Source organism: Aspergillus eucalypticola (genome assembly GCF_003184535.1).
Source record: "Aspergillus eucalypticola CBS 122712 chromosome Unknown BO83scaffold_1, whole genome shotgun sequence".
Lineage (NCBI taxonomy): Eukaryota > Fungi > Ascomycota > Eurotiomycetes > Eurotiales > Aspergillaceae > Aspergillus > Aspergillus eucalypticola.
Genome location: NW_020290275.1, coordinates 1,149,062 through 1,170,208, shown reverse-complemented (window position 1 = coordinate 1,170,208; position 21,147 = coordinate 1,149,062). Strand labels below are relative to the sequence as shown.

The window sequence follows — 21,147 nt, the reverse complement described above, 5'->3', positions numbered from 1 at the left end:
CTCTGACTATGACTGAAGTGTTTTGTCAGTTCCTGCGCGATCTGATACTCTCCGACTATTCTTCATCCCGACCTTGTGAACGCGCCCTCTTACATTTGAACACTGCTAAATATAGACTGGAGACACTGGTAGTCATGAATGTGCCCTCACTCAAGGCAATCGCCGACAAAGCGCGACGGGGTGGGACGTGAGAACTACAGCCTTAATTCAATCAAACCTTTGAATTACGAGTAACGCTGCATCCGAGTGGGTTTCTTGCACGGACATGTTTACTACAGGATCCTACTGAGGGGTGCATATCATAGATCTTCAGTGGAAGGCAAATGGAGGGTAGTGTATTGTATTGTTTGAAAGCCTACTGTGTGAGTCCGTGGCCACGCCAGTACACAGTAATCTGCACATCTTTACTTTAATAGGAAGGAGTATGCCAGCACAAGATGCAGAGTCGAACGATCGTTAGCAAGGCTATTCTGTGAGGTACACATCTTGACCGTCACTTTGCTTACTCGGTTGGGCAAACAAGAAAGTCTACTATACACGCACTTGTTTGGGAGGACGCTTCAGAAGGACCGATAATTTCTGCTATTTCCTATTGATAGACTAATAAGATCTACATGTGACAAGTGCAAGAGGGGGATTCGCTTTCTCTGCCTCAGTTTGCCAATAGCTCCTCCGTAAGAACTTCCACAATTCCCTGCAGGTACTGCATGATATGTTCGGGCTCGTGGTACGCGTCATTGAAGCTGTACACTAGCTGCAGTTGGTCCCGGAAGGTGGACATAAGCAACATATTCATACCCATCACAACATCGACTCCGAGCATGAAATCCCGAATGATCACTCTGTTGGTTCCGTAGGACCGTTGCATGTAATTCTCAATTATTCCCAGGCTGCTAGGAATTGCGTCTCTAGGGACTGGCCCCTTCTGATACTCCGGATTTTGGGTGACAGCAAACAGAATGTCCGTCATATGCGGCACCAAGGGCAGCTTACTGGGATCATTGGCGAACGTCGTCCGGTAAAAGCGGTTAAGAGCTTGCGCCATTTGGTCGAATGAATTTGGAGAATCCAGGTGCACTGGAAACAAGGTGTAACCAAGCGAGGCAGTGTACTGCGCCTTATGTTTTGGCAGGTAGGGGCGGAGATTGAACTGCGCAGTATTGACGTAATGGCACGATGGATGGTCAGGATCGGCATGCTTCTTAATCGTCTGAATGTAGGCTGCGTGGACCGCGGAAGTAACAGTGATGCCTCTCGCTTTGCAGGCCTGGATGATGGCCTCGGTGGTACGCGTGGGTATATCCAGCCTCGCATGCTGTGACTGGCCGGCCGGACGATTGCCGAGGTTAGAGACAGGCCCGATGCCAGGAGCGTGGTCCATGTAAGGCTTATAGAGCGCCATTACTCTTTCCAACTCCTCAGGGGTCGGTTGCGCAGCCACCCCGAGGATTTCACGAAGGGTAGGCGCCAACCGGGAGGGTTCATCGCCAAACGTGATATTCTCCGTGGGTGAAGACACTAGGATGCTTAGCAGACGGTCCAACAACCGAATGACTCCAATGCCATCGATCGTCTCGTGCGGGGTACGTAGGACCAATTGGGAGGAGGCAGGTAGGTAGTACAGAGTAGCCTGCGTGATAGGCGTGATAGTGGCGTACAAGTCCTCTGCGTTGGCCGCTGCAGATGTGATCACGGTCGAGGCAACCCAAGCCTGCAAGGCTGTCTCGTCGGGCACCTCATAGACTTTGGTTGTGTCGTTGTGGACTGTAGCTATCTGGGGCTGTTCATACCGCAGCTGCGTCCAGGCCTTCTTCAACGATGCTTCCACCTCAGTCACCGGCATGTCCAACTCAAGCTGGAGTTTGGTGAAAATGGTGTAATGACGCCTGCCATTGCAGGCAGCGGCAGAAAGAGATGCGATCAAGGCAAAATAATTTTCAAGGCCATCTCCAGGGCGCTCCCAGCGATGGGCTGACACTTGTGACCAGGCCATACCTGCGGTAGATTGTCGACGAGAAAGGGGAGATAAAATTTTGAGGGGATATGACTGCAGCGATAGTACAGTGAGTGGAAATGAACCCCTCCGGCCGCCCTTTTTAAGAGTACCGCCCCCTCAGAAGTGAACGCGAGCTATTGGAGACAAAGGGGCGGGGGGCGCTGTGACATGCAGTACAAACAAGGGTTAACCATGGGGATCGTCGTAAAGCTTCACAAACACTACTCTGACTCCTATTGATCCCTGTTCTTTTAGTGCTTACTTGATGCCTTAGGGCCTCTTCACTCAGCCACTTAGCGTCAATTTTCCTTTCTTTCCCTCTTTTCTTGGCTTGATTGCCTTGTGATTGAATGCGGCCTTTCATACTCCCTACTGCAGTCAGCATGTTGGATTCCCAACGAGGCCAGGATGCCCTGACGCTGACAATGGAAACTGACAGCGGGCACAAGGCTGAGCCGCCACCAACTTCGTTCGCTCCGCTCCCCGTCAATGATGACACGGACAGGTCCTACAGTCGTATGTTATTTACCAATTCCCATACGGCGTCTTCCTTTGTTCTTGCTCTTCCTGGTTGCAAAGGTCACAGTATTCGCCTTAAGTTGCTTTGACTGTGTCCCTCATGGCGCTTGACATCCCATTTGGTACCCCCGACTGCGGAGAAGGGATTTTCATTACAACCATTCTTCTTATTGTCCTCATCACGGTGTTCACATTGCTTCGGGTTATCAGTAAATTTGTTGCCCATCAAGACTGGTGGTGGGATGACTTCTTCGCCATCCTCGCATTGGTATGCGTGCTTCTATACACTGACAAAGTAACATACGTTTCTGACTGCATTGTCATTTGACTCAGCCGCTCGAGTTAATCGTTCTCTCCCTCGTGCTGGCGTGGAGGCAAATCGGTCTCGGCTATCATATGGATGTAGTTGCCGAAATAAACCCAGAATATATCATGACCGGCGCCCGCTACCTATACGTGGCAACGTTTTTCTTCGACGGCTCAGTCTGTGTGCCAAAGATTTCGGCCTTGTTTTTCTACGCACGCGTATTTCGATCCAACAACCGCGCCTTTCGCATACACCTCTGGATCGTGGGTGGGCTCACATCTGGATGGCTCTTAGCAGCCTGGATCACTACCATTCTTGAATGCCACCCCATCCCAAAGGTCTGGAACACTACCATACCAGGAACATGCATCGCCCAATTCCAATGGTATATCTCAACGGCCGCCCTTTCGTCTACGATCGACCTGTACATCTTGTGCCTACCAATCCCCATGATATGGGGTCTGCAAGTCAGTCTAAAGCGACGCGTATACCTCCTGACTGCCTTCATGATGGCTTACTCGGTCGTTGTGCTATCCCTTGGCCGCCTCGTCGCTGTCGTCCAAGTCATACCCATCATGAACCAGGACTTCACCTGGCTCTTTGTCAAATACTGCTATTGGTCCGTACTTGAGGGATCAATCTCCATTATCTCCATTAGCGTGCCTAACTGTATTGCCTTGGTGAAGGCGCTGCGGAATACTCCAGATTCAAAGGTTAGCTTGGGTAGCAATCAAGGGAGTAGAAAGTCCCCTAGCAATATGGGCTCGCATCTCGGTGGGCGGAAAGACACTGTCTCGTGGCAAAAGGGACATGCAGGCTGCGGCAGTGTCGACAAGCTCGTTTCAGATGTTCAAGTCAGCCCGAGTGAGTACGGGCATCGCCGGAACATGGATATCCCACTCGGCGCGGTCCGCATTGAAACTGATATTGAGGTGAGCAGGCTTGTATGATATGACTAGATATGTGTACATACACCAATGGAGATAGCATAACATGGGGTTTATTGTTACTAGTATGCCAAGTGTTATCTGGCTGGGCAATTCAGCAGCTTGTATAGATGATTACATGCCAAAGTCACCACAAATCAGTCACTGCATGCATGCGTTGCGATATCTGGCCGCCGGACACGGGAAGAAACTCTGTTGACAGAGCGCTATATTGTTGTATTCAGTTAATGTACCAGATCTACATATACTATCAGCTGACGAGGCGTATTAGCACAGATGACTAATGGTAGTAAACTCTACTCCCCTTATGCCAAGGTTGTGATACCGAGACTCGAGATATATAATTACGACACTGTCCACGGGGCCTTGAGCAAATTTTTCATCTTGGCGGAGGGCATCTTGAGAGGAAGGCTGGGGTAGTCATCCACTATGTTCCTAACTTATTGGCAACATGCTCTCAGATGCTATTTGGCAGAGAGTAGGCGTGAGACAGAAAGTCAGACTGCTAGCCTCAATTCGAAATAAGTATTGGTATCAAGCAGAAGTAATCAAATTTCAACCATACGTCTCGGTTTGCCACCCTGCTAGAATCCTCGAGAATACGATTGGGAAGTATTCACCTTCTCTCTCGGCCATCGCTATAGGAGACTTCAACTATTTCCCACTCCTCTAGCGAAGCAACTCCCCCTCGCCCTCCATTCTTCTTCTCTCGCCCTAAAGACCCCTCCCCACCTCCCCAGGAAACCTAGGTGGACCCCCCAAACTGCACAAAACCGCCTCCCCATCCGCCGTCAACCCATCCAACACCCCCAACTCTTCTGCTCCAAACCACCTCGGCATAACCCACACCCGGAACGGAATCAACCCTATAATCAGAATTGGGAACCCTATGGCCGCAATAGTCTGAGAGATAGCCACGCACGTAGCGACCCCCACAACCTGGCACATCACGTAAAGTACAATCTTCCGCTTCGGAACACGGGGTAATCTCTTATTCCGCGGGATGAACCGATCCTCCCGAAGTAGAAAGATGATCTTCTGCAGCATGCCGTTTGATTCAATGGAGCCCCAGCCTACTATGAAGAAGACACCCGCGAACACGGCGGCCGGCATGGTGTGTAGGACTATCAGGAGGGGACCTGTCATGGTGCCGATTATGGCCAACCCCATGAGGAAGTGGGAGATGCGTTGCTCGATTACGACTGTGGGGGTAGTGATGGGGTGGCGGAGTTCAGTACCCTCGGGGTCGTCCGGGTCGGAGGTGGGGATGATGTGGAGGGTTGTTTCGGTGACAGTTAGGGAGGTGGTGTGGACGGGGGCCTGGATTGGTAGATTGTTTAGTATCGGGTTTGTGTACGTGGGGGAAAAGTGAGTTGGGGTTGTACCTGTGGGACGAGGCCGTTCGGCATTGGGATGCCGGTGATTCCGGCGATGAAGGTGGTGCAGCCTAAGAGGAAGAAGTCCCAATGGAAGCCGGCTGGTTTCTTTAAGGGGTATTGTCTGCTTTGAGCACCGAGGCTGCTGACATTCTGTTTCGGGTTGGTATCATAAATCGGGGAAGTAAATGTCATGTTTACTGGGGATTGATTGACTTACATGGTCATAATAGAAGAGCAGCATGACCAAGAATCCGAAAGGTAGGGCTGCAAATATCCATTTTGTCTCCAACTCCCAGAAATGAATCAGCCAACCACGCGGCTGTGTAGGATAGAATGCCCGAGTTATGGGCACGAATGAGATACCGGTCTCCTTGAGGTTGCCAGGGATATGTGCGAATCCTACCCAGAAGATGGTTCCAATCTGGTTGAGAGTGAGTGTAAGGTCGTCAGAAATGAATAAGGAGTAAATCTTACCACATAAGCATAATCAGCCAGTAGTCCACGAAACCATGGTCGGCAGATTGTGCTTGAGCCCAGCAACTCAAGTCCGTATATTGTGAAGAAGTACAGAATAGCAATCATGCAACTCATGAAGCCTGCGGTTGGCCCGTAGACAGTGAACTCGTTAACGAGCTCTTCGACGCCCTTTACTGCTCGGTTTAGTACTAATCCCTGCAAGAAAATACTCTCCATCAGACTTACTGCAATAGATAATCCCAACATATGCACCAAATGACTCAGATGAAAAGTCGGTCACATAGCGCATATAGTCGCAGAGGTTGCACACAGCAACAATCCAATGGAAGATCGCCGCCCAGATAGCAGTCCAGCACATGAAGTTAGCGTATATGGAGGGCTCGTATATGACTACAATATCATATATGGTGTAGTTGAACAGCGATATTAGTCCAGTGATACCGACAATAGTAAGTGGTTGTGCGCCCAGGACGCTGAACACCATAGCTGCGAGTGCCGAGGAAAACAGCGCTTCATTGATGCCGTAGAACTCTCCGGTTCGGCGATACATATCCAATGTGTAGGCGATAGCAGGGAGAATACTGAGTACGTTAGAGAAAACAATACCAAAGTGGTGTAGTCAAGGACCTAGGACCTACTTAATGAAGTATATGCGAATCGTACTTGCGACGGTTCGATAAGTGAACGCATCTCGGACGTCACTCCAGTAGTAGGGTAGTCGCCGACGCACATCATGATACATGCCTCTGCATGGATTCAGGACACGAAAGCGTCTCCATCCTGTCCGGTTGTCATAAGAGTAAGTATATGGACTCTGCCTACTGAGGTACTTAGTGTCGGGCATGGTGGTTTGATTATTGTCATGTATAGGACAGGGACGGTAGGAAAAGACGGTCTCTTATTTATACTAATGATTATTGGGCTTGTACCAGACCTAAAACCCTTTCGCTTTCACACATCTCCGAACCGATCTAGCCGATTTTGTAGGGCCGAGAGGGAAAGTTCTCATGTTGGGGTGGACGGTCAACTGCCCTTGGATGATGCGTCAACACAACATACTGTTCGCAACCTTGGAGAGAACAAGACCTGACTCTAGTGTTACCTGCTATCTAACCCACACTTTCTATATAGATACTATCGTCCTGTCTACCTTGCTAGAGCAAAGAACTATCTTGGATAACTTGGATAATTGGGTTGAGCGATGAGAGAAAATTAGTCAGCAATTCTGCCCGAGCAGAATCTGCCTTTCTTGGCATGCCAGGGGTAGCCGATAGCCGAGTAAAGACCCTCTTCATAATAGTATGATCTCAGTATTTTCAGCAATAAGCTATCGTTGAGGTATAATGGACTCTATAGCACTACCCCTTGTTTCACAATTGTCGAACATCCTTCAGAACCCAATCTTTCCGGCGCATCTTCAGTCGGCCGTACAGGCTGTCCAGCAGAGTCTGGATAGGAAGCAGAAACGTGCAAGTAAGGACGGTGGCTCAAAAGAAAATGGCGACTCGCAGCTCTACCTTAAAATTGAAGCTTCATTAGTAAATAAAGAGACGAGTTCAGCGCAAGGCAGCAGGTTAATCTTGGTAAATATCAGATTTTCACCGACGATTCCGACCTTGCCTGACTTTGCCTAGGGACACATTGATCTTCGAAGTGGGAAGGCAGTGCCGTTGCCACCCACTCCGGTCTCAACGCCTGACTCTAGGGTAGGCTTGCTTGGTGCCCAATAGTACAATGATTCGAGTAACAAGTTTTACAGATTAGCACAGAATATGCTACTACCACCATTGACTCCAACAAATGCCGTGATAACGGGGACGCTCAGAGCTACCCCAACAAGCGGCGCAAGACCATAAGCGCACTTCGACCAGCAAAGGCGAACACCATTCATCCGGACAGATCAGTTGATTGTGAGTTCGAAAGCTTATCCTCAGCAGCCGCTGCCGATTCCAGTGGATCCAAGCCTTCTGTGCGACAGGTCCACAGTGACACCCGCTTTCCGCAACGAAAGAACCCACGGCAGGAGTATTCGTTGCCTGTTCTGGAACCGACCTCGGCCGATAAGCTTATAGCAGGGATATGGCGACAGCTACATTCGCCTGTAAAGCTGAGTCGTCTGCCTTCGGTATGATCCTGTTAGGAAAGGAAGTATGCTTCAAAGGCTAACAGATTCAGATCATACAATCCAATACGGACATCCGAACCGGTGTCAGTCTTGAGGTAACCGTCCCGAGAGCATTGACACGAGCTTGACTAACAGGAGAAGGTCTTTCGCGAGATCAACACCCTATGTCTGAAATACTACAACCAAAGCCAATCCTCCCGTGCTCTGGAAATGATCGTCCAAGCATACTGGGTAGAATGTTTCGAAGCACGCGTTGCCGTTATCCGACTAGAGAAGCCCCAACTATCAATGACAGATGCGCGAATGATGGTTCTGAAGGAGGCTTGTATGGTTCTCAATTGGAAGGAAAAGGATCTTCGTAATCGAATGTACTGCTTTCGCCTCTCCCATCGACTGATTGCATTACTAATGCATACATAGGGCTATCTGGCGCGGTTACAAAGAAATCAAGGACACAGGCGGCTGGGCATGTCTCATATTCGCAAGTACCGGCATATATCGATTCTGCAAGTATCGCACGGAGTTCGGGGAAGGATTGTTTACCCGCCTACGGCATCTGCGATCTAGCTTCGAGGTAGCGGCCGACACTCTTCACCCGGGATGGCGGGACCTGCTGCAAGTTATCAGGCAAGATACGTCGATCGCATATCACGGCCATCCGCATGAGTGGGTAACCATGTCTGAGGATGCAGCTGTCCCTCTGGCTTCAACATACGCGCATCTCAACCTTCCCCAAGGGTTTCATTACCAGTTCATCGACGTGTGTGTACTAGATCACGCTGTATTTGGAGATCAGGATCCACGTCATGTCCCGGAGCTAGATCCCGATGTGTGTCTTATATGCAAAGCAAGGCAGTCAGATGAGATGGAGAAGAATCAATGCCTGTGTTTTCCAGCGTTATTCGGTGGCGTTCGTCATCCGGTGCCAGTCCAGGTATTTCGGACGTCGACTGGGAAGAACAATGGCGTTATTGCGCGGTGTGTGAGTTATTTGTTTTCTTTACCCGAGCATAGCGCACCCCTCTCTTTTGACAACTTACTGACGCAGAAGTAGAACTTCGAACGCGGAACCGTCATAGGCGAATTCACAGGCCTCATCACAAACGGCATAGAAGGAGTAGACGTGATGCTTGGTGGCTCACGTGGTCGAACATATCAAATATATCAGGAACAGATGGGCAATTTCACCCGGTTCATCAACCACTCGTGTCGACCGAATAGCCAATTTCAACGGTTCTACTGGAGGGGCATGGAGCGCATAATTGTGGTCTCACGGGGTATTATGGCAGGAACTGAAATCACTGTCGACTATTCGGATAATTATTGGCGCCAGCTGAGCAAGAAATGTCTTTGTGGGGAGTCATGTTGTCGATTTGCTGGGAGGGAGGGATAGCGGTTACTAGTATCTTTGCACAGTCCTGATTTGGCGTTCAGAGAGTGAACATTCAGCGGATCCGGATTCAGGGACCTAGTGCAGCCATAACATGCGATAACAGAGGATAAAGAGCAAGAATGGCAACCAGAATAAATATATCCCTGTAGATAGCAACTTCGATCAGAGAGTCTCATATAACTTTCCTCGAGATACCCTATCACCTCCCAATGCCTAATCTCCTACCATGGAGTCATACTAGCACCTCACTATCGTACCTCTCCCCATCTCGTACATCTTACATCTCAACCCCTTAATCTTGCCCCCGACGATCCCCAGTCTCCCTCTCCACCCCCAATACTGCCCCCTCATTTTCCTTCCTTAAATCATGAGCCCTCGCAAACAGTGTAACCACTGACGCCAACCCTACAAAAGCAATATACATCACCCAGACCATCCGCAGCGCCCGAAAAAATGTCCCTCTGACAGCAACCTGCTCACTGACTTCCAAGACCACTAATCTTCTCCACATCCGACGCCGCAATCGTAATTTCCATTCTTTATTCGAGGGGTCCATAATCATAGATATTTAGACAAGCGAAAAGTCTGAGGGTTGTTGATTACACTGAAAGCTTTCACAAAGAAAAGAATATATATATTCATAAACGTGTGTTAGAGCAACACAACACATCAGTAGAGATATGTACAGTCTAGTACATTCTATTTAAATAAATATATCGATCAAGCGATCTATCACAATCAATGATGATCATGAGTACATGTACAACACCCTTACTCATCAAGGGCAAACCGATCCACAAAGCGGAAAGTGTAAAGTCCCTTCAAGACCTCCTTGGCGATCTTCTCAGTGGTCTCACTCGAGCCAGTGTACACACCAGAGCGGGAGGTATCAATACCAGCATTCTTGAGCGCAGCGCTACCGCTACCCACAGCAGCCACGGGCTTACCGTACCTAAAAGAGTCGACCAGGATCTGGTAAGGTCTGGCAGGAGGGTAGAGAGTAGAGGTGGCGGTAGAGTTCATCTGGTTGGCGAGGGAGGGAGAGGCAAAGAGGCTCTGGACACCGTCGGCGATAATAAGGGCATCAAAGTTGATGGCGTCAGAGAGAGCGTAGGTGGTGTTGACACCATCGGCGTAGGCCTCGGTGACGATGTTCAGGTCGACGCCAGCAGCAGAGAACTGAGCGGCCATGGCCTGACCCTGCTTGATGGACTCAGGGTGAGAGTTGGAAGCGAGGAAGCCAACCTGCAGACCTTCGATGCTGAGGAGGGGCTTGCCGAAGGTACCGACGTTGGAGGTCTTGTTGGAGTGGTAGTAGGTCGGGTTGGGGGAAGGCTCGTCAAGACCAAGACCACGGGCGACACGGACAGCAAGGTTGTTGTTGACCATATTCAACTGGTTGACAACGTTCTTGCGAACGTGGGGGCTGTTGACCTTGGAGTTCTCAAAGACAATGGCGTTGACAACCATCTGCTGCTCAGCGGGGATCAGAGAGTTCCAGAACATGGCGGGCTGGGACCAGTGGTCGTGGAAGGTCGGGCTGGGCTCGCGGATGAGGTGGCCAGAGGCGTAGCGGTAAGGAGAGGTGAAGAAGCCGTGACCGTGGGTCTGGTTAGCTTGCATGGGGTAGCCATTGCTCATAGTGTTGGGGGTGTAAGCCCAGTTGTTGGTAGGGATCTGCTGCTGACCAAATCCGTCACGGTTGTTGTTGTGGACGGGCTTGCGGGGACGGTTGACGGGGATTTGCTCAAAGTTGGGACCGCCGTGACGGGTCAACTGGGTGTCTAGGTAGGAGAACAGACGTCCTTGCAGCAGGGGGTCATCGGTGAAGTCAATGCCAGGAACAACGTGGCCGGGTTGAAACTATAGAAATTAGAATTTGACTTGAAGCTTAAAGCAACGGGTGATACATACACCAGCCTGTTCAACTTCAGCAAAGTAGTTGGTGGGGTTGGCGTTGAGCTCCATCATTCCGAGAGGGGTATAAGGGACAACCTCCTCAGGGACCAGCTTGGTGGGATCCAGGAGGTCGAAGCCAAAGCGAAGCATGTCAGCCTCATCCATGATCTGGGCTTGCAGCTAGAGGATTGTCAGCGACCGAGGTTATGAGTGAACAGGAGCCGGATTGGGGACTAACCTCGTATTTGGGGTAGTGACCGTTGGCGATCGCATTGTACAGATCCTGACGGTGGTAGTCGCTGTTCTTACCAGCAGCAGCCTGAGCTTCATCCCACACCAGACTGGCAACACCCTGCTGGGACTTCCAGCGGTAGCGAACCACCTTGGAGGTGCCATTGGCAGCGACAAAGCGGAAGCTGTGGACACCGTATCCGTTCATGTGGCGGAAAGAACGAGGAATACCGTTACCAGACATCAGCCACAAGGCACTGTGGAGGGCAGTGCTCTGCTGGCTGAAGAAGTCCCAAGCGGAAGTGTGTGCAGTTGCGGCCTGAGGGATCTCATTGTTGGGCATGGGCTTGATGGCGTGGACGAGATCGGGAAACTGGATGGCATCCTGGATGAAGAAAGGGGCAAAGTTGATTCCGACGATGTCTAGAAGAGACATAATCGTTAGCATGTATAACAATTGTTATTGTGTTGTCATATCAAGCATACCATAGTTACCCTCGTCAGTGTAGAACCGACAAGCATGACCGTGAACATCACGCGCGGTATCAACACTTCCACGGAAACCGACAACAGTAGAGAAGCGACAGAACATGGGGGTCTCCTTGTCATTGGCACTCAAGAAATCGGCAGCCGTGACGTTGGACCAGTCGGCGTAGGACTTGAAAGTACCGTATGCACCGGCACCACGGGCGTGGACGACACGCTCGGGGACCTAATTGAACAAGAAAACTTGGTCAATTCATTGTTAAACACTGTGACAGCTACTATACTTACACGCTCATGGTCGAACCGTTGGAGCTTCTGACGGAAGATAAAGTCCTCCAACAGGGTAGGTCCACGGCGACCGGCCTTGAGACTGTACTGGTCGGAGATCGGGGTCCCAAAGTCGGTAGTCATGTAGCTACCAGTGTCATTGACATAGAGAGTGTTGTCAATGGTCTGTTCCGTGACCTCAATGGTATCGCCAGCATTGTCCTGCTCCTGGGTGAAACTCATTTCACCCGACAGATAGGGGCATTGAGCCCCAGCGATACCAGCAACAGCTGGCAAAAGCCAGAAATGACGCATGGCGGAGGAATCGAAGACGAAAAGAATTCAGAATGCTGGGATCTTTCGAGAAGCCTCACCAAGGGAAGTCCTCTCGGGTCCTTATATCGGCTTCCATGGCGAGGCCGGTAAACAGCCCACGCGTCTTAGTTAAGCTACAAATCCAGAATTTGAGTCGATTTACAGCCAAACGGTGTCGGGACTTGGTAATCCGGACCCTCCTGTTGGGGAGACGAAGGGGCTCCACCAGGGTCATGCAATGTTGATCACTCGATGTGATGAAACGAGGAACACAATGGGCTCAATCAAGATAGATCACCACAATAAGTGACAAACCGGTACTCGGTGACAAGAACAAGTACCTTCTGCATGAGGCTAATCGGAAAGTACACCCACGTTGAGTTAGCACATGGGATTTCTATGGGCTACTAATGACTTCGCGTCATACCAATTTCGGCGATTTAGTGTTGTGCCTGCTGCAAGCCGAATAGAAATGCGCTGAGAGCGGGTGGCTTGCAGGCATGCCAAGGCCGTGGGTTAGGCGTGGGTTACTTCAGCAAGCGGTTCTGGACACACGCTGCTTGGTAAGAGGCCAAGCCGATGAACATCATCATCTCCACCGACTTGGTTTCAAGAGGTTAGGGCTGGTGGCCCGATTGGTGCGGCTGCTTGGTAATCCCCGGAATCTGGATCGTTCCGCCGGTTCCATAGCCAGACCAGCTACCCAGACACTCTATCTACATGTTGCGAACGAGGTTTCTGCACGTTTCTGAGCTCTGGACCTCTCCCAGTTATTAATCGGTCATCATCCCATGCCTTTAACCTGGTGCGTCATCGAGGGTGGGAGGATCGCCGATGGAAAGATGACAATTATTAGAGAAAGGGCTGGTCAGGTCATCACCCGCCACGTGATCGGGTCTGGAGCAGTGGGGAGAAAACGATGAATAATGACTGCTACTAATCAATAAATGCTCCTAGTGAAGGAACCCCCAGAATTATGCAGAGGGTAGTTCGCTACGAGTCTCTTCACTAAACCTCCTTGGTAATACGGCTAGTCTGGAGGCATCTAGTTCGTCTACCATGATGCGCGACGTCGCACGGCCCTTCACTTGAGCACCAATCTGGCTTGAACTCTCTCAAATCCTCGATGCTGGCTGGCTCTCTCCCCGCACTTGCCACTCTTAGTCAGTTGCCGTTCTGCATCTCTGGCAGCACCCAAACTTCCTCAATTTTCCAATCGTTCTTGGCTACAATCCCTTGACTCAGCAGCCGATGACCAAGCACCTCCCCGGATTTGCAGATCCTTGCGGGGTGAGTAATCCGGCGAATTCGAGCTGCCGCAATCCGGGTGCTACGAGGGCGTGTGACCGGGCCATTTCGGGCCAGACAGAGAGGGGTTGATGAGGGGAAAGTGCAGAGGGGAAAGCCTATATAAGGTGCATCCCAGGGACAGGCAAGGGTGTGACTGGAAAAGTTTATCGTGGCATCATCATTTTTGTCTGAGAACCATCATCCATCCCATCAGACATCTGCCATAGACATCACATCTCCGCATATCCACATCTAATATCCAACCATGGCCGAGGCTAAGTGTCCTTTTAGCCAAAGCAGGTCTAACGCCAACGTTGCTGGTGGAGGCACCCGCAACACTGACTGGTGGCCTGATCAGTTGAACCTGGCCATTCTTCGCCAGCATGCTCCAGCATCCAACCCGTACGAGCGGGACTTCGACTACACCGCCGCTTTTAACAGCCTCGACTACTATGCCGTCAAGAAAGATCTTCATGCCTTGATGACCGACTCGCAAGACTGGTGGCCTGCTGATTTCGGTCACTATGGCGGCTTGTTCATCCGCATGGCTTGGCACAGTGCCGGTACCTACCGGGTCTTCGATGGCCGCGGTGGTGGTGGTCAGGGTCAACAACGGTTCGCTCCTCTCAACAGCTGGCCTGACAATGCTAGCTTGGACAAGGCTCGTCGCTTGCTGTGGCCCATCAAGCAGAAGTACGGAGCAAAGATTTCCTGGGCGGACTTGATGCTGCTGGCCGGCAATGTAGCCCTGGAGTCGATGGGCTTCAAGACATATGGATTTTCCGGTGGTCGTGCAGACACATGGGAGGCAGACGAGTCGGTCTACTGGGGAGGAGAGTCAACCTGGATGGGTAACGACGTACGTTACTCCGATGGCTTCCCGGGAGTCACCAAGCATGGTGCGCTCTCTGGGGACGAACCACCCCATCGCAACATTCACACCCGCGATCTGGAGAAGCCGCTGGCTGCATCGCACATGGGTTTGATCTACGTTAATCCCGAGGGTCCCGATGGCAACCCAGACCCGGTTGCCGCCGCGCGCGACATCCGCACCACCTTCGGTCGCATGGGAATGAACGACGAAGAGACGGTCGCTCTGATCGCTGGTGGCCACAGTTTTGGCAAGACACACGGTGCCGCTCCATCGGATAATGTCGATGTTGAACCCGCTGCTGCTGGTCTCGAAAACCAAGGGTTGGGCTGGTCCAACCGCTACCAGTCCGGCAAAGGGCCACACGCTATCACCAGCGGTATCGAAGTGACCTGGACCAAGACTCCCACCAAGTGGAGCCATGCGTTCCTCGAATACTTGTTCCGCTTCGACTGGGAACTCACCAAGAGTCCTGCGGGCGCCAACCAGTGGCAGGCCAAGAACACCGAGGCCATCATTCCCGATGCCTATGACCCCTCCAAGAAGCACCTGCCTAAGATGCTGACCACCGATTTGTCGCTCCGTTACGATCCCACCTACGAGAAGATCTCGCGGCGCTTCTTGGAGAACCCTGACCAGTTCGCCGATGCTTTCTCTCGTGCTTGGTTCAAGCTTCTCCACCGTGACATGGGTCCCCGAACCCGGTACATTGGGCCCGAGGCACCAACCGAGGATCTGATCTGGCAGGACCCCATCCCGGCTGTCAACCACACTCTGGTTGATGCGAACGACATCGCTGCTTTGAAGCGCACTATTCTCGACACTGGACTGGACAAGTCCAAGTTTGTTTCCACCGCCTGGGCTTCTGCATCGACCTTCCGCGGTACCGACAAGCGCGGTGGTGCGAACGGTGCCCGCATCCGCCTGACACCACAGCGCCAGTGGGAGGTCAACAACCAGCCATGGCTGGAGGAGACCTTGTCCGCGCTCGAGAAGATTCAGAAGGACTTTAACGACCGGAATTGCTCAACTGGTAAGAAGATCTCCCTCGCCGATCTCATCGTCCTGGCTGGTTGCGCGGCTATTGAAAAGGCTGCCCAAGAGGCCGGCCAATCCATCACCGTTCCCTTCACCCCCGGCCGTATGGACGCCAGTCAAGAGCAGACCGAGGTGGAATCTTTCTCTCACCTCGAGCCTGTGGCTGATGGATTCCGCAACTATGGAAAGTCCTCGTCTCGGGTGCGCGCCGAACACTATCTCGTCGACAAGGCACACCTGTTGACGCTCACTGCGCCCGAGATGACCGTCCTGGTGGGTGGCCTGCGCGTCCTGAACACCAACTACGATGGATCGAAGCATGGTGTCTTCACCTCCACTCCTGGTCGCTTGACAAATGAATTTTTCACCAACGTCCTTGACATGAACACGGCCTGGAAGGCTAAGGATGGTGGTCGCGATCTGTACGAGGGTACGGATCGTAAGACGGGTCAGCCCAAGTGGACGGCGACTCGGGCGGATCTGGTCTTTGGCTCGCATGCTGAGCTTCGCGCTCTGGCTGAGGTCTATGGAAGCTCGGATGGACAGGAAAAGTTTGTCAAAGACTTTGTCACCGCTTGGGATAAGGTCATGAATCTGGACCGGTTTGACCTGAAGACCTCGAGTATTGCACGCTCCAAGCTGTGAATAGTGCTTGCATCCGTTCAAATTGATTTAGTTAGCATGAGTAATGAAATAGTTGATTAATGACACTACTTGGATCTCACCGTTATTAATTGGTCAAACATACCTTATGCAATGATGAATCTAATGTAAACGAATGCCATGTAAAGTTACTTCCATCTTAAGGTTGCACAGTTGCGCCTTCCTACCGATACTCTGTTGTCCCGGCGGGTTTTCAATCGGGCAGGTCACAAGCCACTCTCGGGTTATATTGTCGAGCTGTCGAGCCGTCAAGAGACTGACCTGGCCGGCCTGTTGAGACAAAGCTCGGATTTCTTGATCTCAGCAGATGATATCAACCTCAAAAGCTATGACTCTCCATCTCCTTATTCTACTCCTCATCTCCCTCTTCGCAGCAGCCTTCTCCGTCTCGGAAGTGGACGTTGCAATCATCGGCGCAGGCTTATCCGGCCTCTCCGCAGCAAAAGACATCGGCGCCGCTGGTAAAACCTTTGCCATACTTGAAGCCCGCAATCGTGTCGGAGGTCGTGTCCTGAATGTCGAACTTCCTGACGGTATTGTCGAGGAAGTTGGGGCCGAGTTTGTGGGTCCAACGCAGGACCGAGTCCTAGCGCTTGCAGCTGAACTGGGGCTAGTTACCTATCCAACCTATAACACAGGAAATTGCACTTTTCTGAGAAACGGTACAATTACCAATTATACATGTGAATTGGGTAGTGCTAGTCTCCCGCCCTTAGCCACTGAGGCTTTGATCGAGGTGGGAACACTCCAGCAGCAGCTCAATGCCCTCGCCGCCGAAATCGATGTGCGGGCACCATGGGACCATCCTAACGCCTCTATGTGGGATACCATGACTCTGGGGACCTTCTTCGCCTCGCAGCTTACATTGTCTGATGCGAAGTTTCTCCTCGATACATTCGTTACTGGGGTTCTCGCTACCGAGACTAATGAGCCCTCGCTGCTGTATACGCTCGCTTATATCGCGGCAAGTGGGAATGAGACGGAGGTGGGAACTCTGGATCGGCTTATTGATGTGGTTGGAGGTGCTCAGGAGAGTAGGATAGTTGGCGGGACCCAGCTGATAGCGTTGAGGTTGGCGGATAAACTGGGAACAGAGAACATCCACCTCCGCAGCCCGGTCCAAAGAGTCCAACTTCACGATGGACGATACATGATCATCTCGGATGCGACCCAGATCATAGCAAAGCGAGTCATCGTCGCAATGTCCCCTCCCATGGCCGCACGCATCTCCTACGACCCACCTCTCCCCCCAGCACGAGATCAACTCACTCAGCGTATGGGCATGGGGTCAATAGGCAAAGCAATCGCCATCTATCCAACCCCTTGGTGGCGTGAGCAGGGGCTGAATGCGCAAGCACTTGCCGATACCGGCATCATCCACATAACGTTCGACAACACCCCGGTTGATGAATCCGTTGGTGCTATCATGGGGTTCATCGTTGGTGATGACATGAGACTAGTGGACAAGATGAACCAGACAGAGATTGAAGCAGCAGTTGTTGACAGCTTCGTGGGTATGTTTGGTCTACAAGCCGCGCATCCTGACCATGTGATTGTTCAGCGCTGGGACTGGGAGGAATATTCCCGCGGTGGACCAGTCGCTTTTGCGCCTCCTAGTGTGCTCACTGATTATGGTGAGTATTTGAGGGAGTCTGTGGGTGGGATTTACTTTGCTGGTACGGAGGCGTCATACTATTGGACTGGGTATATGGATGGGGCTGTTCGGTCGGGAGAACATGTGGCGGCGGAGGTGTTGAGATCGTTGGAGTGACCAGTTGTTCTCAGTTCCTTTGTTCAGAGGATATTGGGGTATTATTATTATAGGCAAGGGAGTCGTCTATATGGTCGTGGCGACGAATGGCAGTTGCTGTTTTCATAACTTCATGGTAGTTTCATGGAACAGTCAAGTGGTGGTCGACCCCGTCCGCAGTAGTATTATGAACTTCGTCTGCTCAGTTTATATATTGCCCTAATAGTACTGAAACCCTGAACCGCACGCATACTATCTACTAACTCTCTCAAACAATCTCCAATTCTATTAGGACCGAAGATATATATTGTTGAGACATCTATCTGAGTTACCCCTGCTGCTTGGTGGCTATAGTGTCGATATATCGGTTTGGTCTACTTGGCGAATGTTCCAACATATATTGCTACATCATGCGAGATAACCGCAACCAGTCGTTCTGACAACCGAGTCGCATGACTAGAGGACTATGGGAGACTACTCCGAGCAAGTCCAGGAACCTAGAAAATCACCCCTGTGAACTGAACAGAGTCCGCAAGGTTCTGGTTTAATCTCATTGCTCCGGCGATCTGTTCGATGGGCCGCCAGCTGGCCATTTTGATAGCCCGGGCGGCTCGCTGTCAAATCATAGCGAAAGAAGGCCTGCCAGACCCACCGCAAACAAAAGCACTGATGCCCCACCATATATCAGCTCGGCAGCTGAGCTGAAAGTTGAGCAGTCATGTCTCTTGCGAGTTCTTCACATCCTTTTCCCCCTCTATTTGACCACCTCGCACAGAGGATCCTCTCCTCTATGTATCGGACACTGCTTGGTTCCCGAACTGTGAAAGCAAACCGTTTTAAACAAAGACAATGCGCTTGATACACGCCACAACCCTCGGGTTGGAGGAATTTGTGGGCCAGAATATACCCAGGTACGCCATCCTGTCTCATACCTGAGGAGAAGATGAAGTCACTTTCCAGGACATGCAGACGCCAACTGCCACCAAGAAATTGGGGTACGCCAAAATCAAGCATTCGTGTGAACGGGCTCTGCAATATGGCCTAGGCTATGTATGGGTGGATAGATGCTGCATAGATTAAGACCAGCAGTTCCGAGCTTTCTGAAGCCATCAACTTTATGATGGCATGGTACGCCAAGTCTAAGATATGCTATGCTCACTTAGCAGATGTACCTCCAATTACCGATCAAGGGCTTGATGAAGCTGCCTTTTCGCGGAGTCGATGGTTCACTCGAGGGTGGACCCTTCAGGAGCTTATTGCGCCATGTCATTTGCTATTCCTGGCTCAAGATTGGTCAGACATATACGAGAGGGGGACTTTAGCTGGGCTTATAAGTGACATCACTGGCATTAGTCACTCCTTTCTACAAGTGAGGCTGTACAGTGAAAACAGTGAAAGTCTCAAATTCGAGCTTATATCAACAAGCATCGCGGAACGAATGAGCTGGGCATCGAACCGTGAAACAAGCCGAATAGAGGACATGGCATATTCTTTGCTGGGTATTTTACAAGTCAGCATGCCCCTCTTGTATGGAGAAGGATCTGCTGCCTTTCGAAGATTACAAGAAGAAATCATCAAATATTCCGACGATCAGTCATTGTTTGCGTGGAGCTACAGAGCACCAGAACAGGATTTGAGTCATAAACGACCTATACGTCGGTCATTGCTCGAGGGAATAGTTTCCTTCTTCATAGTCTTTGAAACTTCTCCAGAATGTTCTGGAGCAATGCAAACAGACGACTCAAACATCTCGGGAATACTCGCTGAGTCCCCAGCGGCATTTCGAGGTTGTGGCGACATAGTTCTATGCGACGTCAAAAAGCCGACCCCTCCTTTTCGATGACCAATAAGGCCTAAGCATAGAACTGCCACTTCTTGAGCTCTCAGACGGCTGGTTCGTTTTCCTTCAGTGCCAAACGAAGAGAGATCCTACTAGGCTAATAGCGGTGCCATCAGAGAAGATAGAGAAGATAGACAATACCTATTGGCGATCCCAGACGTGGGAACTACGTGGCCGATCATGCAGCCTGGCTTAGATGGCCCCGCTAACAGCTTTATGTTTTCCCTGATACTGATGCGACCTATGCAGGAACTGTAAATCGCCCATGGTATTCTATCTTTATTAGGGGTCTTCCGCCCAATCTTGGGATAGTGAACATACTCCCATCTAATCCTGGCGAGCAATCTGATTCGAGGGTCGTCTTCAAAAGAACCATGAGAGATTTTAACTTCGACACCGAAGACGTTTTTGTTTGGCTTCAGGACATGGATGACAACCGTCACTCATTCATATTGGATGTTAGAATAGAAAAGCCCAGCTGGAGCTACGACTCCAATTGGACTATCCTCACACCTTATTTGTTCCTTCCTCCTCTAAGTAATGACACGCCAACGTTCGAAGACTTGAAGAACTCAGTGCGAGAGCAGCACTCGGCAACTAAGCCCTCGATCCCATATTACGTTGAAATAACGACACAGATGTTGTCTCAAAGTGCCATTTACGTCATTGATATTGTACCCAAGCTCCTGGACAGGGAACAAACTAGTCTAGAAATACATGATTCAAGATACTGGATAGGTCTTCTGCACGAGGGTCTCAACCGTGACTTACTCGTGGAGAGCGTTTATCGAAGTTGGCTCGATTACTTGTGTGACAGAGGCATTCACGTTCTTCGACTGCTTGCGCTTTCACCTTGGTTCTTCACTATTCCCATTGACCACTTAGCTAAATTGTGTGTTTCATTGACCATGCCAGTAGTCTCACACATCATTTCCTGAAAAGAATGTTTGACGGCTACCAGCTATCAAGATCATCTAGCAGCTGTCTTTTGAAAGATGCGTCAAACAGTCATGGCTGATAAATTCAGTCTCGCAGCTGTTAGCTCGGCAAGCTATTTACTATTTAGCAATCCTTCTGCTGTACGCAGGATTTGCATCTGGGTTCTGAAGTATTCACGTTCGCGGAGTGTCATGAAGATGTTTTTGTTGTACATCATCTGCAAATGTATTCCACCAAAGACGCCCTTGTCTCTTGCTGGTAAGGAGGAAACATATGGTGAAGATTGAAAACTCAAATTTGTTTACACTCTCATCAATTAAATACTAATGAATCTATATTTTCCGAGCAGACTGCGTAGCTATTATGTACTCATCTTAAATCAAAGATAACCATAACTTCTATATTGTAAGACCTC

At 50.6% G+C, this 21,147-nt stretch overlaps 9 protein-coding genes across 9 annotated transcripts; 6 read left to right on the top strand and 3 right to left on the bottom strand.

The window, feature by feature from the left end:
• Positions 1-567: 567 nt before the first annotated feature.
• BO83DRAFT_374233 (uncharacterized protein) lies at positions 568-2,037 on the bottom strand. The gene has a single exon (XM_025530147.1). It carries the CDS (start codon positions 1,841-1,843, stop codon positions 653-655), a length of 1,191 nt encoding a protein of 396 aa, XP_025393413.1. The 5' UTR covers positions 1,844-2,037; the 3' UTR covers positions 568-652.
• Positions 2,038-2,550: 513 nt separating this feature from the next.
• On the top strand, positions 2,551-3,932 carry BO83DRAFT_374232 (uncharacterized protein). Its single transcript, XM_025530146.1, has 2 exons — positions 2,551-2,783; positions 2,849-3,932. The coding sequence occupies exons 1-2, from the start codon at positions 2,616-2,618 to the stop codon at positions 3,770-3,772; spliced, it is 1,092 nt and encodes a 363-aa protein (XP_025393412.1). The 5' UTR covers positions 2,551-2,615; the 3' UTR covers positions 3,773-3,932.
• Positions 3,933-4,483: 551 nt separating this feature from the next.
• BO83DRAFT_443305 (anion exchange family protein) lies at positions 4,484-6,469 on the bottom strand (the record flags this gene model as incomplete). The annotated part of the gene is made up of 6 exons (XM_025536438.1): positions 4,484-5,008; positions 5,155-5,298; positions 5,366-5,569; positions 5,623-5,798; positions 5,851-6,206; positions 6,264-6,469. The coding sequence occupies 6 exons, from the start codon at positions 6,467-6,469 to the stop codon at positions 4,484-4,486; spliced, it is 1,611 nt and encodes a 536-aa protein (XP_025393411.1).
• A 355-nt stretch (positions 6,470-6,824) lies between these two features.
• Positions 6,825-9,143, top strand: BO83DRAFT_443293 (SET domain-containing protein; the record flags this gene model as incomplete). Its single annotated transcript, XM_025536437.1, has 7 exons — positions 6,825-7,208; positions 7,260-7,331; positions 7,385-7,750; positions 7,801-7,833; positions 7,886-8,118; positions 8,171-8,732; positions 8,805-9,143. The coding sequence occupies exons 1-7, from the start codon at positions 6,969-6,971 to the stop codon at positions 9,141-9,143; spliced, it is 1,845 nt and encodes a 614-aa protein (XP_025393410.1). The 5' UTR covers positions 6,825-6,968.
• A 677-nt stretch (positions 9,144-9,820) lies between these two features.
• Positions 9,821-12,435, bottom strand: BO83DRAFT_374230 (catalase R). The gene is made up of 5 exons (XM_025530145.1): positions 12,048-12,435; positions 11,760-11,985; positions 11,281-11,696; positions 11,058-11,222; positions 9,821-11,006 (listed from the first exon to the last, which is right to left on the bottom strand). Exons 1-5 carry the CDS (start codon positions 12,339-12,341, stop codon positions 9,915-9,917), a joined length of 2,193 nt encoding a protein of 730 aa, XP_025393409.1. The 5' UTR covers positions 12,342-12,435; the 3' UTR covers positions 9,821-9,914.
• Positions 12,436-13,504: 1,069 nt separating this feature from the next.
• Positions 13,505-16,274, top strand: BO83DRAFT_374229 (catalase/peroxidase). Its single transcript, XM_025530144.1, has one exon. The coding sequence runs from the start codon at positions 13,897-13,899 to the stop codon at positions 16,183-16,185; it is 2,289 nt and encodes a 762-aa protein (XP_025393408.1). The 5' UTR covers positions 13,505-13,896; the 3' UTR covers positions 16,186-16,274.
• Positions 16,275-16,517: 243 nt separating this feature from the next.
• Positions 16,518-17,974, top strand: BO83DRAFT_443287 (flavin monoamine oxidase family protein; the record flags this gene model as incomplete). The annotated part of the gene is made up of 1 exon (XM_025536436.1): positions 16,518-17,974. The coding sequence occupies exon 1, from the start codon at positions 16,532-16,534 to the stop codon at positions 17,972-17,974; it is 1,443 nt and encodes a 480-aa protein (XP_025393407.1). The 5' UTR covers positions 16,518-16,531.
• A 950-nt stretch (positions 17,975-18,924) lies between these two features.
• BO83DRAFT_9175 (uncharacterized protein) lies at positions 18,925-20,013 on the top strand. The gene is made up of 2 exons (XM_025537705.1): positions 18,925-19,847; positions 19,910-20,013. Exon 1 carries the CDS (start codon positions 19,071-19,073, stop codon positions 19,794-19,796), a length of 726 nt encoding a protein of 241 aa, XP_025393406.1. The 5' UTR covers positions 18,925-19,070; the 3' UTR covers positions 19,797-19,847; positions 19,910-20,013.
• Positions 19,905-20,975, top strand: BO83DRAFT_443276 (uncharacterized protein). Its single transcript, XM_025536435.1, has one exon. It carries the CDS (start codon positions 20,168-20,170, stop codon positions 20,729-20,731), a length of 564 nt encoding a protein of 187 aa, XP_025393405.1. The 5' UTR covers positions 19,905-20,167; the 3' UTR covers positions 20,732-20,975.
• The last annotated feature ends 172 nt before the right edge of the window (positions 20,976-21,147 follow it).

What these genes read in the sequence shown, in the direction of transcription:
- BO83DRAFT_374233 (XM_025530147.1), bottom strand. Translation starts at nt 1,843, where the DNA reads ATGCCGGTGACTGAGGTGGAAGCATCGTTGAAGAAGGCCTGGACGCAG.
- BO83DRAFT_374232 (XM_025530146.1), top strand. Translation starts at nt 2,616, where the DNA reads ATGGCGCTTGACATCCCATTTGGTACCCCCGACTGCGGAGAAGGGATT. An exon ending in TCTTCGCCATCCTCGCATTG is followed by an intron (nt 2,784 to 2,848) that starts GTATGCGTGCTT and finishes CATTTGACTCAG; the next exon opens with CCGCTCGAGTTAATCGTTCT.
- BO83DRAFT_374230 (XM_025530145.1), bottom strand. Translation starts at nt 12,341, where the DNA reads ATGCGTCATTTCTGGCTTTTGCCAGCTGTTGCTGGTATCGCTGGGGCT. An exon ending in GTCACTACCCCAAATACGAG is followed by an intron (nt 11,223 to 11,280) that starts GTTAGTCCCCAA and finishes ACAATCCTCTAG; the next exon opens with CTGCAAGCCCAGATCATGGA. An exon ending in CTGAAGTTGAACAGGCTGGT is followed by an intron (nt 11,007 to 11,057) that starts GTATGTATCACC and finishes TAATTTCTATAG; the next exon opens with TTTCAACCCGGCCACGTTGT.
- BO83DRAFT_374229 (XM_025530144.1), top strand. Translation starts at nt 13,897, where the DNA reads ATGGCCGAGGCTAAGTGTCCTTTTAGCCAAAGCAGGTCTAACGCCAAC.
- BO83DRAFT_9175 (XM_025537705.1), top strand. Translation starts at nt 19,071, where the DNA reads ATGATGGCATGGTACGCCAAGTCTAAGATATGCTATGCTCACTTAGCA.
- BO83DRAFT_443276 (XM_025536435.1), top strand. Translation starts at nt 20,168, where the DNA reads ATGAGAGATTTTAACTTCGACACCGAAGACGTTTTTGTTTGGCTTCAG.